Raw genomic sequence first — 18,591 nt, forward strand, 5'->3', positions numbered from 1 at the left:
TCTATCTACCATTCTGTGTAAGTGATACCCTATTGTTGATATTCCTCAATTTCCTCTTTCCCCACATCAAGAAGTTTCAGGGGGGCTCCTAACGAATAGAGCACCGGGATTGGGATCTCTGTGCTCCAACCATTGTTTAAGCATCATTACTTATTATCCTCATCAGCAGTAGTAACAGAGGTTCTCACACCCTAAAAATCAATGTGACCAGTGTCAGTTATTCAACCTACTAGTCTTCATTCTCTTTCTTTGAAAAATGAAAAGATAGAATTATATGATTCTAGAACTCCTTCCAACTACAAAATTCTGACTCTATATGACAACTGAATGGAGTAATACAACAGGAGATAAATGAATACAGAAATATTTGTGTCATGAAGGGGACAGAACTGACAAACATATCATGAAGGAATAAGAATATCTAATATCTTCTGAGATTTGGCACTGAATTAGATGCTTCCCATTGATTATGTGATTTTATACCACCAATTCTTTGAGTCTAGGACTACTATCTCCATTTCATTATTATCTCCATTTTATAGATAAGGAACTAAAGCTGAGAAAGATTAAATAACTTCCCAAGGTCGCTAAGCTAGGGAGCAGTTATGTTAGGAACTGAACTTGTCAGTCTAACATCAGGATCCTTGCTAGTAATCACCCTGTCATACTCCAGGCACTGCCCTCAGCACTTCTACAGATTTTATGAACATGGCAACTGCTCAGGTCATTGACACTCCAAATCTAGCTCTTTCAGTAACTCCCTGATGCCTTCCATCTGCTAATAAATTTAGAACACATCTGTGTTGGCTATGGTTCTTGTAGAACAAACCCCAACTCAAGGAAGCTCTTGGAGCCCCAGTAGGTACAGAAGAGTTGTCCTGTGGCACCTGGCAGACAGCTAGCGATTGGGCCCAAGGACACCTCATTGGGCCAAGCTTGGCTGGTCTCCCTGAGAGTTGCGTAGGCCAGGACACTTAGCTGTCCTATGTGATCCAGGCTTTTAAAGTGCTCTCAAAGATACACATCTCAGTACCAGATGTGTCATTTGCTTCAGGGAAGACGTACAGCTATACCCATGATTTGGAGGACTAGAGTATAGTAAGGCAAGATCTTTATTTCAAAAAAAAGAAAGTGGGCAGGCCACACTGGCTGAGCACACAGTGTTCTCGCCTGCCATGTCAGAGACCCAGCTTTGATTACTGGTGCCTGCCCATGCAAAAGAAAAAGAAAAAGAAGAAACTCCCCCAAAACCAAAAGTTGAAAAAACTTTGTAAGTATGAACATTGATCCCAGAAGTTCAACTCCCACAAGCTTTTCAGATATAATCAATCAATTCCATTATTATTCCCAACCCCACTGAAGAGAAACTATTAATCCAAAATGTCTTTATCCATAGCCAATGTGGGCCTTAGATTTTTTCAGGGGAAGGGACTATACATAGTAGGGAGGAGTCAGCATCTATGTTAATCCAAACTAGAAACAATGTAGAAGATATAAAAGGCTGGTCACAATATGATACCACATGGAAATTTCATGAATACTGATCCTTCTAGAAGCAGACATCAATTCACAGCTGGATCAGTCCCTAGCTACCCTTTCCACAGAATCTTGTCAGAGAGGACAGGAGAAAGATGGAAGGGTGTACCTCCCCCAAATCTTACTTTACGCACTGTCCAAAAGGCTTAAATCAGGTTTACCTTTCAAGCTTGGTCTTATGTATGGTGTAATTTCATCCATATCCCTGAAACCATGTCTGAGGACAGAACGTTTGAGACCCCCTAATAGAAAACAAAGGCTTTCATTTCACACTTAGAGATAAAAGGCTTGGAATGAAAACGTCTGGTTGATGTAACACCAAGGTCTGCTTCACACTACAACATAGACAGGCAGTCGGTCAGCGGGGAGGCAGAAAATTGACTGGTATCAGAGGCATTCACAGTTTGGTAGGAAAAAAGGTTAAAGAATAAATAGGTGGGCTCCTGAAAAAAAGGCAGCAGGTCAGGGAATGGCTAAAGGAAAGGGAGACTAGAGGTGAAAGAAATAACTAGATCATTTCACAGCTCCTGTCTTGATGAGTGAATAAGACTTGTTTTGGGTCCCAGCCCCATCCTTGCTGTCCTCATTTGTAATCTGAACAACTGGGCCCACACACCTGAATCAGAAATGTGACTAATTTCTATGCCTCACTATCCTCTACATGGGGAGTCAGGACTCCTTGTTAAACAGAGAAATAGTTGTGCCCGTGGCTTTTAAGAGCAGAGCGAGTTGTAGTATGTCTATAACTGTATAACTGTCTTAATTTTGTCTGTCTCTATTGCAGATACAGCCTCATGACATAAACCTGACTGATTAGACTGGCATCTATGCAACCACGTACATCTGAGGAGTTTTATCTTAGGTGCCTCCAGAGCCCTGTTCCCAATCCCATAATTTATTCACCAACCTACCTCCCCTCTCACACCCCCTTTTTTGTGGGGTGGAGGCACATGCATGGTCTGGGAATCGAACCCAGGTCTCCCACACAGAAGGTGAGCATTCTACCACGGAACCGCCCATGCACCTTCCCACACCTTTTAATAAGCACAGTACCTATCCCAGTCTCCAAGGATTCATCCCAGAATCTGGAATGTGACTAACTAAATGGTACCAGTCAGTTGCAAAATGTTGCTAAAATAAAAAAAAAAAACAAAACGCTATCACTATGTACAGACTGGTGCTTTTCTAAACTCTATAAACACATTAATTTATTTAATCCACATAACAATTCTACTCCAAGTTAGGTGCCATCATCGTCCATATCTGCATTTTACAGATGAGGTAATTAAGGCATAGAAAGATTGAGTAACTTGTCTGAGGTTTCACAGGGCCAGGATGTAACCCAGCACTCTGACTCCAGAGTCCTGCTCTCAACCACAATATTACACCAAGCTACTCAGATAACTGGAAATCATTAGGAGGGTTTCTTATGAGACACGAGGAGGACTCATTCAATCTTTCTGATTGAAAACCAATGACCGAACCTGCAGGGAGAAATTGTTTGTGCTATCTTAATAATCACCAACACACAGATCTGAGCAAACCTTCCCCTCAACGAAACTCAAAAATTGGGTTTGATAAAAAGGTTTTGCCAAAAGGAGACAAAAAGGTCATTTAGCATTGTCACTGGGAAACTTACCCACAGCTTGATTCCTGCTTGAAACGCTTTTCCCACCAGGTAGAAATATTTTTGATAAATCATCATTTCTACTCTCCATCTGCTCACTTCCCATGCAGAGAAGATCAAGGAAATATCTACTATAAGCAAGATAAAATAATTTCAAATACTATTTTCCAGCTACAAAGTATAGAAATTATCCCTGGAGGACTATATTTTGGTGCACATGCTGAACAATAAATAGGTCACCAGGCCTCCTCTGAAATGAGATGATGGGATTCAGTTTATCTAGCCCCAGACAACTGAAGCAATGTTCATATTTTTGTTGGATGATTGCTGTTGAGCAATCTAATTCTCCTTATGAATTAAAGAAATTTTCCTTTATTTCCTCCCTGGAAGGATTAATGGTTTACTTCTAGTTACTAGTTGATGTGGTACTGAAGCTTCCTCGAGGCTAATGGCTGGGCAGGGCTTACGGCATTCCTCCAAGCCAACCGTGGCACAGTCCTTTCTTTCAAGAATGGTTTTAACCAATAAGAAGAAGCCTAAGGTTCTGGGCTGAAAGCTAAGTGCCCCATATATGTCTGGGTGATCCTGAAACTGGCTCTGCTTCCTCAGAAGACTCCTGGGTGGTAAGTTAAACATTAACGGGCAGGGTAAAGCCACATTTAATATGTCACACAGTAGATTTTGAGGATGGGGTAAAAATGAGGATGCCAAGGACTATGAGAAAAAATGAGATGTTCTGTAAAAACTAAAAAGAGAACGTTTCACTTTGAGTTTTCCTGGGGAAGGTTATTTGAGAGTTGAAGTTGAGATCTCTTTTTCCAGAGATACAAATTTAATAATTATATAAGAAAGGCAGAGTTTTCTCTATATTTATTTCATCGTTCTAGAACTTTCTTTGAACATCCAAATTTTGAGATAGCAAATGTTATTTTCTTTTGAAAATTCATTATTTATCATTTAGTTATTTTAAGGTGAGAAATACTCTAAAAATTAATATCTTGAGACAGGCTCATATCATAGAATTGTGGAAACGTCTCTTCATCTCACAATCAACTATAAACCTCTCATTGAAGATGGAGAATATTTCATGAAAGCAAGTCAGTAGAACAGGATAATTCCACCTAAATATAGCATATAACTTCATTAAGTGCTATGACTTATTTCCTTATCCCAAATACCCATATATTGTTTAAAGGTCCCAAAATAACATTTGCAAAACAAACATATGAGCAAATGAAACATTTTGAAGCATTGTAAAAGATCTCAGAATTTACAGAGATATGGTCCTGATGGAAGTGTTTTTCACTTGTTCCATGGTACAAATTAGTTCCATGGACCAAATTTATTACTTGAATATAAACAGATTTTTAGTAACTAGTAAATATGTATATTCTTGAAACTTTTCAAAATATATTTTAAAATTTTATTTAGCTGTAATAATGTCTCTCTATATATGTATATATGTCCATATATGCATATATATATAAATATATATAAATGCTTTGCAGTTTCAGCATTCAGTACTATCAATAAAATATGTTACAGGCTGAAGATATATTATTATCAGTTCTTATTACACTGAGTTGGTAGAGTTACATCTTTTCTAAAGTCATATTGAATCCACCTGCACTGAGTCCAAGCAAATGCTACAAGCACAGGTAACATGTTAAGGACTCCACTGGAAATTCTGCTTGTCAAGGCAGCTCCCCCTGTATTTAATCGCTCAGGTGACTAAGTTTCTTGGACGGAACTGTTAGTGAAATGAATTTAAAATTGTATATCTTGGGTGGTGCAAAGGTGGCTCAGTGGCAGGATTCTCACCTGCCATGCCGGAGACCTGGGTTTGATTCCTGGAGCCTGCCCATGCAAAAAAAAGAAAGAAAGAAATTGTATATCTTCTGAAAGAAAATTTTTCTCTCTTACTCCCACCCCCTACCTAAATATATTGTATTTCTTGAACTAAGTTTAATCTTCTTTTTCAGTGACAGCTTTGAAGAACATGCTGAAGATTGTTTAGCAGAGAAAACGTCAGAATCTATACACTGAGTCCTACACCAAAAGCCAGGAGGTCTCTAATGTGAGGACATTGGCGTTTATTGGGAGGTGGAAATACATAGATTTTTTTTTTAAACGGTCATAAATAGATCAGTCCACAAACTCTATTTTGGAAGATGTCCCTGAACCACTCTTCCAATGTATTTCTGGATTCAGTCCCCAGTAATACCAATCGCTTTCAAGTTCATGTCATAAGCGAGAGCCGCGAGAGCAGCGCAGCCACCGCCGACGACGCTGCGCCCCCGCACTACGAAGAAACCTCCTTCGGGGAGGAAGCCCAGAACAGGCTCAGAATCGGCTTTAGACCTGGGAATCAGGAGCGCTATGACGGTTTCCTCCAAAATGGAGAAAATGCTAAAACAGACGCCAGTTTCCACACGTATGATTCCCACACCAACACATACTACCTGCAGACCTTCGGCCACAACACGGTGGATGCCGTGCCCAAGATCGAGTACTACCGCAACACGGGCAGCGTCAGCGGGCCCAAGGTCACCAGGCCCAGCCTGCTGGACATCCACGAGCAGCTGGCCAAGGTAAGCTCCAGGCGCGCGGGCGGGGCTCCGCCTCTTGACTCAACGCCCTGAGCGTGAAGGAGTCAGAAGAAGAACGAGGCTAGTCCACGCCGTCCGTCTGCCTGACCCAACCGCCCCCGCTTCCCAAGAAACAGAAAATGTGCAAAACACATTCCACAATTGTTTACTGACTGAGGATAGAGAACCAGAGAACTAGCTTTGTAGGTCTGTCTGTGCGTCCTGTTTACAGTTATCGTCTGCTCAGCTTAAGAGCTGGGTAAAAACGTCAAACTGAATACAAACTAGTTTGGCCTAAGTGTTTATGTCTCCACGCTAACCCTTTTTCTTAAATCACTCGTGCCCACTGAAGTTAATACTGCGGATGTCGGCCTTTGGTGTGTGGGAGTGTTCCTTAGATTCTTTAAAGGCAGAGCAGAGATTTATAAGATTTGGCATTTTATCCCATCCTCTTCAAAACATTGCCTGAGGCTCCTGAACTCACTTAAGCACATGAAAGTAACTAAATTAAATACAAGTACAGAAGCAGCAGAAGTGGCTAAACTTTTCATTATTTAGAGAATATAGCCAGGGGTTTGTAGAAGCATGAGACAGCACTTTTTCTAGTCTTGTAGCAGATCATTTAGAAGCCTACTAGATTTCTTCTTCCCTCTTTTGCTTTGTTTTCCGGCCCTTCTGGAACAGTATTTAGAATAGATATCCTTCCTTACTGAATTTTAATTACTTGCTAAAGAGAATAATTAGCTGTCACAGATCCTAATGTAGTTTACCCTTTTCCAATTTCGAGGTGAGTAGAAAAAATGATTGGAACAGTTCTCCTCATAGCCATTCATTCATTCAACAAGTTTTAAATTAAATGATTGCCCACCCCAGGAATTCTTCAAATACTGCTCTCAGGAAAATGCTGAAAAAGGCAAAAGTCTCCCTTTATTTTCTGCTTCTCTTTCTTTTCGGAAGGAGCACCATCCACAAAACTTCTTCCCCCCTGGCTCCAGTACCAGCACTTTCTGAGAAGGATCCCATGCTCTTAATTCTGCTCCCTTACAGACCTTATTGTCCTATCTACCATATGGGCAGTGCCCTGCCAAATAACTGGTTTATTTTTAGAGAAAGATTTAGGTTTTATCTGGGGTATTTAGCGCTGTAATCAAAAGAAGTTAACAATGTGGCAATTTCAGGAAAACTGGCAGCACCAATGAGGGGAAGATCTGGGGAGAGAAGAGGGCATTTTTAAGCCCCTGAAATCAGACTGAAGTGTCATTTTGCTATTCTATGAGGGAAGAAAGGTAAGGCGAATGGCAGAAGACACAGCAGGGAGAAGGAAAAGAGGGTTGGGAGAAGAGGCTATAAGGAATTTCCAAAGTGCGGACGCGGCAGAAAGAAAAATTGAGGGCATTATAAAGAGATTTTAGTTTATTCTGAAGCAGTGAAATGCATCGAAGTCTTTCCAGAAAAGACCTAAAATGCCATCCCATCATTCTCTACCACATTACTCATTATCATTTTTAAAGGTACATCCTTTGATATAATTGTGATCAAAATTGAAATACTCTCATTCACTACCTTTCCCAACTCAAACAAAAGAGAATAAAATGTTAACTCCACAAAAAAGGAAATGACATAAACTTACATTGTTGTTAGGGCTGACATGCCAGAGAGAAAAAAGTAGCTTATTTATAATTTCTAAGACTGTGGCATGTGTAAATCTTTAGATGGGCAGCTGAATGACCAACATATAGGAATGCTATAGTTGCATTTGACAGTCTGGATATCTGTTTGAGCTATTTTTGAAAAAACAGGGTGACACTAAGGACTTTAGGTGGACTTAAAGAAATTAATAATAGAATGGCATTCGAATAGATTAATAATTAGGTTTGGACTCAATGCCCTGAATAATGTTCCACATGAGTATGGTAAACAAGTTTCTCTTCTTGTAAACTTATCTAGAGTACTTCATCTTGAGTAAGTCAGACATAGGCATCCACAGGGACAAACCGGAAGCAGAAATCAAATTGGAACATGGAGCCAGGAACATTTTAGAGTTGTCAAAGTTGTGTGGACCAGTCTGCCTCTCCAGTCTTCTACTTCTTCACTGGCCTGGGATTGCTGGCATGAGCAATCTGGGTCTTCCTCAATTCATCTCTTTCTTCCTGACTAGTGAATTGGATTCAGCTATTCCCCTTGCCTTTTTTTCCTTCCAAATAAAAGATGAATACCTGCGATGCCATACCTGACACCTCCTTGTGGCCCTTGATATTTTAGGGTAGTTCCTCAAATCACAACTAGGAATGATCACTAGAACAAATGTTATATAACAACCCTTAGATGCGTCACAGATTTTGTATGCAAAGAGATATAAATGATAATGCTTACTTAAATCATCTAAAAAGGGAAAATAATTGACATAGTAAGAGTTAGGCACTATTTTTTGATCCATGATTATAATATTTAAAAAGTCCATGTAACAATGGTGCATTCATATTGAACGGCAGAACATATTTAGTCAGAAACCAGTTGGCTTTTGTGCAAATCCTGTTAATAATTTCCACGTCAGAAAAAAAATTACATGACAAAGTTGTCCTATTAGGTAAAATGAAAAATAGATTTGAAAGATATTTTTAAAGTCTCTACCTTAACTGAAACTCGTGGAGTGATGGTTATTGACAGGATTTGTAATCCCAGTGATTTGAGATTGTAGTTGTAGAAATCCTTTCCATTTTCTATGTAGTAAAGAGCTAAATGCCCATACTGGTAGTTAAGAATAATGGATTCCCGAAAACTTCAGTTAAAAGCAGAAATAAAAAGGCTCTGTTCCTTACTTATTCTGCAATATTGTTATAAGCTACATAATTTCTCCTTACCTTGCAGGATGCTTGTTAATATTAGAGTTTATATATATACAAAGTCTTGCACATTGCCTACAATAGATAGGAACTCAACAAATGGCTGTTGATGCTGATAGTAATCTTTATACTAGCTTTTTATTTAAAAAATAAGATGTACACTGGTAAAATATTCAAAAAAGTATTAAATATATATATATATATACTATCATGAAAAGTCTCTCTTCTAACTCAAATCTTTAGTTCTCCTCTCTATGGTAATCCTTACTGACAGTTTCTTGTAACTCCTCCCAGAAATTTTCTATACTTATATAAACATATACATATGTCTATAAACATCTATAGTCCCATCTATCTGACTTTCTGTCTGTACTTTTTTTTTTTTTTTGGCATGGGCAGGCACCGGGAATTGAACCCAGGTCTCCAGCATGGCAGGCCAGAACTCTGCCACTGAGCCATCGTGGCCTGCCCTGTCCATATTCTTTTTACAAACACATATAGGGGCAAATTTTGCACTCTGTTCTGTGCTTTGCTCTCTTCACCAGACAATATACATTGGAAGTCTTTCTATATCAAGACATGTATAATGATTATCAGACATCTGGCAAGCGATTAATGTAGTAATTTTACTTTGTAAAGGGAATTCTGCTCTCAGTATCCAGCTTTAATTCTAGGGGCCACCAGTAGTCCCTAACTACAGGGTCACCAAAATGCAACAACTGTTTAGCCTCACTAGTCACCACCACTCTAGTTAGCCTTTCAGAATGTAATTATAAAGGATTCAGGAAAATATGTAGCCTCTGTCACAGGCTGATGTTCCAATGTTACAGAATAAACAGTCTTGGAAGTATAAAAGACCATAAAGTCAACATGTAAATACTATTCTTAAGGAAGCCAGTCATACAAGAACTGACCCCAAATAAAAACAGCTAAATGACTTCATATTTGGGTCATCAGGGTACTAGAAAATGACAATAAATTGAAAATAAAAGCATTGAGTGACTTCAATTTAATAAGAAGAAACTTTGAGTTGAGAATTTTTTTTATGGATCAGGCTCTGTGCTCACACCTGGCACAAATTCTTATATTCAATCCTTGCAAGAAATCTTCAAGGTAAATACTATTGTAACCTCTATTTTATAGAGGATGAAAATTTTATAAAATCCTAAGGATCGTTTAAAAGAGAATACAGACTTGAAGTCAATAAACAGCCCAAGGCCACAGGGCTAATAAGTTAAACTCATGTCTGCATGACTCCAGAGTCCGCATGTCTGCATGACTCCAGAGCCCACACTCCTTATCACTATTTTTCATCTTCACACTCTTCCAGGCCGTGTCTTAGCTTATTATAAACCATGAAGAGTGGTGGGACTCAGGCACAGAGAGGAGAATCACACCTCACTCATGCCAGGCTGAGTTCAATTCATTCCTTATCTCTGAAACTGCCAAAAGAGCCTATTGCTTTTCCTACAGAATTAATTGTGGTCTTAAATTATCTTCATTGTCATCAAAAGCATTTATGAAATATTTATTTACAGGAGGTTTTCCATAAAGGGATTTAAAGAGCTGTGACCACTACCCTCTGGAATGTCAAATGACATAGTTATGGATAGAATTAAAGGAAATGTAGTCGAGCTAAGAAGCATTAAAGCATACAAGTCAATGTACTAAATACTTATATTTCATAAAAGGACAAACAAAAATGTACAAATGTTTTCTCTAGAAAATAATTTTTTTAAGTGTTTCAAAGTTCAAACTGGGAACTTTAGCATTCGAGTTGAGGATTTCTGAAATGTGAAATAATCTAACTACTGTCAAATAAAATGTTCATTAAAATCGAGGCAATAAATGCCTTAAAGGCCAGAGTTGACCAGAGATCATCCCGAAAATAGTTGTTGGAATTAAACTCTGTGACTAAGAACTCATTCTGATACTTGTTAGAGTTTCTCAGTACCCAAGATCAATTCCCCTGTGAACTCATGCTATTAAAATAATCTGTGGAAACGAAACTACAAATGATTAAATTCCCATTATAAGTAGTTCAGTGATAGATGGTTAGTATAGTGGGAGGTCCCTTAGAGGTATATTCTGAAAATATAAAAAATATTTTAATTTTCTTCTCATATTCTCATTTATTACACATAGCTAATTTTTGGACTAAGTTATCAAAAACACAGGTAAAATTTTCCATGACCTATGTGTTTTCAGATAAACTCAAAATATTGCAATTATAAATTGTGACCATTGGTAATTAGAATCATGTTTACAAAACTTTTTAAAGCAAGAAAGACCTTCTCATTTTCATCATTTAAAATACTCCCTGTTATCACAAAGTGATAAAAAATGTATAAGCATAGTAATGCTGATCAGTAAGATAAGGAAATATGATAAGAGTTATATGCTTTTCATTCTGAAATGAGCAATAGAAATACTATCTTTACTGGGATTGGTTTTAAAATAATCTAGTATCAGGGTGAAAAGGGTATAGGCGGAATAAGATTAGCCATTATGTTGATAATTGTTGAAGCTATTCTCTTGTTTTTGTATATGTTTGAATATTTCATTAATTTAAAAAGTTTAAGGCAATGAAAGAAAACCATCTAGGCCTAAATATTTATGGAACTATTTCTCAATGATGGTCTAAGAAATCTACTCTGCTGTTATTAAAAGCTCAAAACTTGAAAACATGTTCAAGTAAGAAGTATTGTCTAGTTGAAATTCCGAGAATCAACAATCTAATCTTCTTCTGCTCTGATGATACCTAGAAATGTGTTTGTTATATTATGTTGCATATTAAATGAAATAATTTAATCTTTTATGATTTTTCAATCTAGAAGAAGCCATTTAGGAATTTTCTCCCTTAAACTGCTGGTGATTGAAGCTTCACTAGTTTACCAGCATTGCAGAGGAAAAAGCCTTTTATCAAATGGTCCTCCTTCCTGTTTTTTTTGAAATGCACTTTATTTTACTTACTCTGAATATTTGATGTTCAGGTAAAACTCTTGGTAAATAAATAATCATTCCCTAAAGCTACATAATCTAAAATACATTTATGGAAGGTTACTGGGTCATCGTTTATGGTAATGGAGTGTGAACAAATAAATTTGAACTATGTAGGCAAAATTTGGTTTCAGGCAGCAGTCATAAAACTTTATGTTTTTGAGGTTTTGATTTCAAAAACACGCAGCAGCCGGGAGTCTGTGAGCCACTGGTTACAGATCACAGCCATCAGGTCTCCACACAGCCCAACCCCAAATCATGTTTAGTATTTCGAAGATACGGTGAACTTATAACTGCATACAAGGAGGTGTTTATTAGAGAGTAAAGCCAAGTTTTGCTTTGCCATGTTAGAAGACGAAAATGGCAAACAGCATAATGATTTTGTCTAAGAGTGAACTCCTTAAGATGCGATTTTCAGAAACCCATTGGATTCATCATCACAGGCAGTATCCAAGAAAGGCTAAGCATCTTGCTGGAGGACACACCCTGAATTAATTATGTAGCTAAAACTAGCTCACAAGTCTCTTAACGTATGAAGTGCAGCAGTTTTTTTGGGTTCTTCATGAGAGTAAGCAGTAGAAATGGATTCTCTACCTGTAAATTTACTTCAGACATTTAGGGACAACAAAGAAGTATACACTTCAGGGTTTTTCTCCCACTCTGTGATATTAATATTCTTAAAACTTTTACAACTGTAGTAATTGAACATATTTACGTAGGGGAGCGCTGAATGCCTAATAGTGGCTCTACTTTGAATAGTTGAGAAGTTACTAATTTCCCTGTATGTTGTTTTCTCTGTCATGCCCTCAAAGCATTATAAGTCTTTAGCATTTTATTGTGATGTCTTAATGATAAATTGAAGAACTATTAAACTGTTATCAGGAAGTACATTTGTGAGGAAGAAATGTTCAGTTAAGGGGAAATTTTAATATACTATTCACCTGTTGGCCTACTTTGTGAGATACTTTTTAGTCATTGGTATTCTCATCAATCTACAGCTAAGGGTCACATAGTCTCCACTGGAGTTCATCTGAGAACTGAGCAATTTCCTGAACCCTCAAGCTCAGTTTTAATCAGAAAACAAATGTGGTTTCCATCCCCAAGACCGCCTTTGAAAAGGCAAGTGACTAAGGCTGAGTCTCATGGGATCCCCAATGAATCCAGGAAAAGGCAGTTGCCTTCTCCCTCAAAGAGTAGCTGCTGATGGTCTGGTCATGAGATTGTGATTAACTAGAATATTGATAATTTAAAAAAGAAAAAGTTTCTCTGTAATCAAGTCAAATAAATGAATCTCCTAACCAAATAATCTCTTTAACATTCACGGACAGTTTTAATAAATTCCTCAATTCCTTGCTCTCATTGATTATAAGTTTCAGTTGTAGAAAACGAAAGTTACATTTGACCCATTCAACTGCCTTATGGGTATGGAATCTTTCCAGAGAAAAATAGATTTTTTAAGTACAAGAAAATGGCCTTAAATGTTTCATCCATCTGAAATTGGGTGTATTATATAAACTTGCTGGCCAGTATGGTAGCCACAAGGCACATGTGGCTTCTGAGCTCTTGAAATGTGGCTAGCCAAATTTAGATGAATTGTGAATGTAAAATACACACAAGACTTTGAAGACCTAGTAAGAAAAAATGTAAAATATCTCATTAATATTTTATGTTGATTATATATTAAAATAATATTCTCTATTGTCGATTAAGTAAAATATATTATTACAATGAATTTCACCAATTTCCTTTTACTATTTTTAACATAGCTACTGGAAATTTTTAAAGTACATGCATGGCTTGCATTTGTAGCTTGACTGTCCTTCTATAGACAGTACTGGTATTAATCACCAGTTTCTACCAGACCAGTTCATTAACAATTTCTTTAGACTTTGTCTATCAGTATCTTTACACTGGGATGAATATATGAAGTCAGCTTTCAATTCTCGGAGGATGCTTAAGACAAAGATGTTTCTCAGGTAATTAAAAAACTAAATTTTAATATTAATTTCAATCTCCTCTTTCCCTAATTTTTTCCCAATGCTGTTAGAAAATAACAAGATGATCTGGTTTGGGATTTAATCCCTTCCTCTCCTCTTCTTTTTATGTGCCCTGCATAGAGGAAACAATGAGAAATGATGTGTCCAAAAGGGAAAGAAGAAAAAAGAAATGAAGCAAGGATGAATAAAATATTGAATTACTTGCTCCTAAATGACAGAGCTTGGTGGCTAATTTATGGATTCATCAGCCGTTTATGAATGACCTGGTATATGGCAGGCCCTTGATTGACATTAAAGAGAAGTGATCTGGGCCATCTGCCTTCCAATTTAGTTGTCACTCAGTACTCTTATATTAGTTATCCAGGTGTCACACTAATATCATGAACAAAGTCTTATGGGAGGAGAAAGTTGGGAAGAATCCTTACTTACATAGAGAAGGATGCAGGACATAAGAGGCCACTTGGAGCTGCAGTGATATTCACTAATGGTGCACCAATGCCTAAAGAAAGGAGAGCCCTTGATGTGGCAAGGATAAGGGTAAAGAACTTCAATCATCCCAGAATAAAACCCTTATTATAAATACTGATTATCAATTTCACACCAGTCCTATTTTAGAGGAGAAAAAATGTTGTTGTCCAATATCTCTTAGCTGGTAGGGTCAGAACATATCACCTTAGGCTTAAATCCAATTTTAACTGCTTCAATAAGAGAACGTTGTTCAATCACAATGGTAAATACATGCTGTATCTAAGAGATTTCCCCAATGGTTTCAAAACCCTTACTGGGAAAAATTACTTTTTGGTAGCTCAGTGGGACAAGGTCCATCCAGTGAAGAGCTAGGTAAGTGCCAGGAAGGTTAAATTAAGTAGGTGCATATGAAATTACTTAAAGTCACATCTAGAATATAAATTACAGAGTTGTTCTTAACTTGAGAGAAATGGAGCTTTTCCCTCCTCTGCTGAACTCAGAAACTATCCTATTGAGAAGGAAGGTCATTTTAAAAATCAGGCCACGGTGATGTGGGGGTCAGGGTGGGCCTAAATAAAGGTTTTAGTCCTTATGTACATTCCTTACTTCTTATTTTGACTCAGCCAGTCTTTCTAGTAATCAGTCATGAGACTTGTACAATACTAACGCGTTCAACAATTCTCAGGCAAAGGTATATTGAATCTAAAAGAAAATTTCCCCTAATATAGGAATAGTCTTCTTGTACTTGACATTTTAACAATACTTTAAAACTTTGGGGTGTTTCTGAGAACACTTCTATGTGATCTTTCAATGAATCCTACTAAAGATGCTTTGAGGTAAGTAGGGAAATTTTAGCATTATTATTTTCAAAGAATACAATGAGGCACAGGATAGAAGGGTGATAGAAAGGAGGCCAGATATTTGTCTAAGTAAGGAATATTAACTTTCTAATTCTCCCAATATGCCTTTTTTGAGATTCTCATTCACTTTCACTAGGTTTTCCTTCCTTATTTGCACCCCTTCTTCTCGTTCTTGTTCTAAACTTATGTAAATCTGACCACTCATACTTGAGGAAACACACTCACTAGTGGAAGAATAGCCCAACTTTCCAGTCTCCTGGCCCCAGGTTCCTTCCACCAGCCCCTGCAGTCTTAGGGGGTCCTAAAATTACTCACCAATGAAATGAACCCATCAGCTCTTCAGGGCAAAAAAAAAAAAGCTATTATTTTACTAAGAAAACTTGAATGTGTTTCTTTTTTCATTCTTCTAAAGCTCTATATCAATTGTTTTGATGTGCCTTTGAAATTTTCAAGAAACTATTTGCTGTTGACCAAACACTGTTTTTTGCTATCTGTAAAAATGCAGAATGTGGCCGGGGTCCCAAGTGCAGCTGACAGGGTCGCTAATGGTGATGGGATGCCTGGAGATGAACAAGCTGAAAACAAGGAAGAAGATGATAAAGCTGGTGCTGTGAAGTTTGGATGGGTGAAAGGTGTGCTGGTGAGAAAGCTCCTCTGTTTACAAATGAAGGCTCTCTGTTAAACGTGCTAGAGGATTAAGTGTTAGCCATGTCCGAACGTCACAGCCATACAGGCTACTGGGTTTGGCCCCATTATCACTTTTCAATTCTCCTTCCAATGTCCCTTTAATCCACAGGTAAGATGCATGCTGAATATCTGGGGTGTCATGCTCTTCATTCGCCTCTCCTGGATTGTTGGAGAAGCTGGAATTGGTAAGCATTTCCCCTCTCTGAAATAACTTCCAGTGTAAATTATAAACACCAAAAGCGGCATTCATGCTGAATGTAAGATGAGGGTCACAGAAGCAATTTACACTTGGGCTCCTTTTTCTTTACCTCTCTGACAATGTTTGTCAGAGGGGAAAGGTGAAACAACTCCAGCTTGTCAACCTGGTGAATGCTTGAATAAATATTTCAATCTTTTGATAGTTTTAGGTGTCAAGGCAAACAAAAAATATTCATTTTTAAATAATAATGTCCATATTTGGAGACACATTGGCATTTGTCCCTCATTTATCACAGAATATTCTCCTTATGATTAGTGGGAAAATTTCACTAAACCAGAATAACTTGCAGAGAAACTGGTGAAAATGTGACCTGAGTAATAAAAATGCTGAATCACTGAACATTTTTCAAATAAAATAATTGTGTTACTTTCAGTTACCAGGAGTAAGAAAATAAAGGTTAATTAAGAATTGCCAGGTATAAGCTTAAAATGATAGATTGGGTGAGTAAGATAATATGTATAATAATTTTTCTCAAATGGAAAAAGGGTGACACTGAAATTAATTTGAGTAATTATTTGTTGCTTTTAAATATTATATTCCTCTTAATGTATTATTTCCCCTATTAAACCTTTATTTTAATTGAGAGAGTATTAGTAAATTTAATGAGAAAAATTTATTTGAATTTCCTCAAAGTTCCTAATTTAATGTATTAAAAATGAATTATGTTTTACTCTCTATATGAACATGTATCAGAAAACTGCATTAGAAATTCACTTTGTCAGGGAGACTTACAAATCATTAGTATAAGAACATAGAGGTTCACCTGCTCTTTCAGATGTTACTCCATAGTATATCTTAATTCACATTTAAAAGTTCTTTGGTCATTACTACTTATCGCTTCTTCTTCTGCAACCATCAGAAGACTAACTCAAAAAGAAAGGGCTGAGTTGTTAACTGAACCTCTAGAACCAGTTCCCATTCTTTTATTCTGTTTCATGTTTGGCAACTGCTGGGTTCCTGACAAAGGGCTGCTTACCAGTTTTATGATGCATATCAAATGAATGCTGACAGCCTCAGGGTCCAAAATAGTATATGCAGTTCCATGGAAAATCTGCATGTTAATATTACTGAGATTTTGCTCCAGGGTTTCATGCAAAATTAGGTTTTTAAGGGCAGTTTAGTAACTTATTGGGGTCATCAAGAAACGTTACTTTATTTGGAGGTGTGAGAATAGCCAAGGGCGAGAGTAATTCTTTCTAATGCAACTTATTTAACATTTATCTGTTTGGGCAATAATCTGAACTTTAAGCAGATTTTCCATTACTCTTCACATTACGAAATTGTAAATTTTGAAGAATCCTATCCTCTACTAATCTGTTTATTTTACTTCTAGACAATAGTGTTGCTTTAATAAGGACTCCTTTACTTAAGTAGTGAAATCATCCTGTAGAGGTGAATAGCAGTCTACCTCAATGGGTGGCCAGTGGTTTTCCTTTGAATGGAGATTGTTGGGTTTTCTTTTTAAAATTTTTTTAAAGAAAAGACACTTTAGTGAGTGGTAGAAACTTGTTATCACCCTTACAATTTTACTAGCCTTTGCTGTGACCCTAAAGCTAAATGAGTTGATTAAGTCACCATCTAGAGTCCATTTTGGTTCCTCTTTGGAAAGAACAGAAACAAATACAAGTATTTTTGCTTTACTTTGTGGATCATTTGGGGGAGGGGAGAAAGAGAAATAAGTTTTCAAACCCACATCCTGGGGTTAGAGCCAGGAGGAAGATGGAGCCAGGAGGAAAAGTAGCTACATTTACTTGGGTAACCATTCTGTAGCTATGAGTTTTGGTTGGCTTCTTCCCAAAACCCAATAGTAGAATTAAGCCAATAATGCTGTCTACTTGCTCTCCTCTGTTTTCGAGACCATGGTCTCTATGGTTTCCAGTAAGCTTATCAGACAGAGAAGAAAAGTGTGAAGCACAGAAAGCAGTATGGCTTGAAGTCACTTAGGCTCCAAAAGTTTCACTTTCTCATCTAAAACTTAGGGAACTGGACTAGTTCTTTCTCAATCAGTTCTTTGAAGATAAAGCTAAAGGATCTTGTTGAACAAGCAAACACAATTGGAGATAGGCTAAGAATAGATCAATAGTCTTCAGACTGTGGTATGCATAAGAATTACCTGAGAACTTGAGTTAGAAAACTGCTGAATCTTGGAATTCATTTCTAAAGGTCTGAACTCTGGGCATTTTTAATAAGCAACCTGGTATTGCCTGAAGCAGGTGGTTCAAGGACCACACATTGAAAAAATAATGAACAGAATATTCTCTAAACTGCCTTTTGCTTTTGATTCTACTTTTCATTGTGAGAGCGAAGCAAATTCCTCCCTGTTTAAAATTACAAAACTTTTGTTCCAGGATTTCAAACTGTTTACAGAAATAGTTAAGATGCAAAAGGATAAAGTAAGGATTGTTGGGGAATAGGAAAATAAGGGTTAGGAAAGAGGGTCTCCTTAGTAAGACAGAGGAGGTTTAATGCTGTGAAATGCAAACTATATGATTATGTACAGTTGCTTGGGTGAGCTAAACATTCAATACCAAACTTCCTCAAAAAAAGCCAAGAGCCAATTAACATGCAAAAGATATAAAGAAATCACTTTTAATCACACAGAGCTCTGAAACCACAGAGTAATGTAGAGGTGATGCTCACCACAGGATCCCTTCCATAGATACGAAGAATTTAGTGCAAATGTTTCTTGTAATATCTAGCTTTTAAGAGTCTAGAGGGGCCAAAGC

The 18,591-nt window shown here is 37.3% G+C and overlaps 1 protein-coding gene across 3 annotated transcripts in view; it reads left to right on the plus strand.

Moving 5' to 3' along the window:
- Positions 1-5,334: 5,334 nt before the first annotated feature.
- SLC12A1 (solute carrier family 12 member 1) overlaps positions 5,335-18,591 on the plus strand; it is a 95,940-nt gene continuing 82,683 nt past the window's right edge. For all 3 annotated transcript variants that reach the window (XM_077127797.1, XM_077127795.1, XM_077127796.1), the window contains exons 1-3: positions 5,335-5,754; positions 15,425-15,559; positions 15,716-15,791. In XM_077127797.1, the coding sequence (XP_076983912.1) occupies positions 5,335-5,754; positions 15,425-15,559; positions 15,716-15,791 (631 nt within the window). The remainder of the gene's footprint in view (positions 5,755-15,424; positions 15,560-15,715; positions 15,792-18,591) is intronic.

This window comes from Tamandua tetradactyla, chromosome 14, assembly GCF_023851605.1.
Source record: "Tamandua tetradactyla isolate mTamTet1 chromosome 14, mTamTet1.pri, whole genome shotgun sequence".
Classification (NCBI taxonomy): domain Eukaryota; kingdom Metazoa; phylum Chordata; class Mammalia; order Pilosa; family Myrmecophagidae; genus Tamandua; species Tamandua tetradactyla.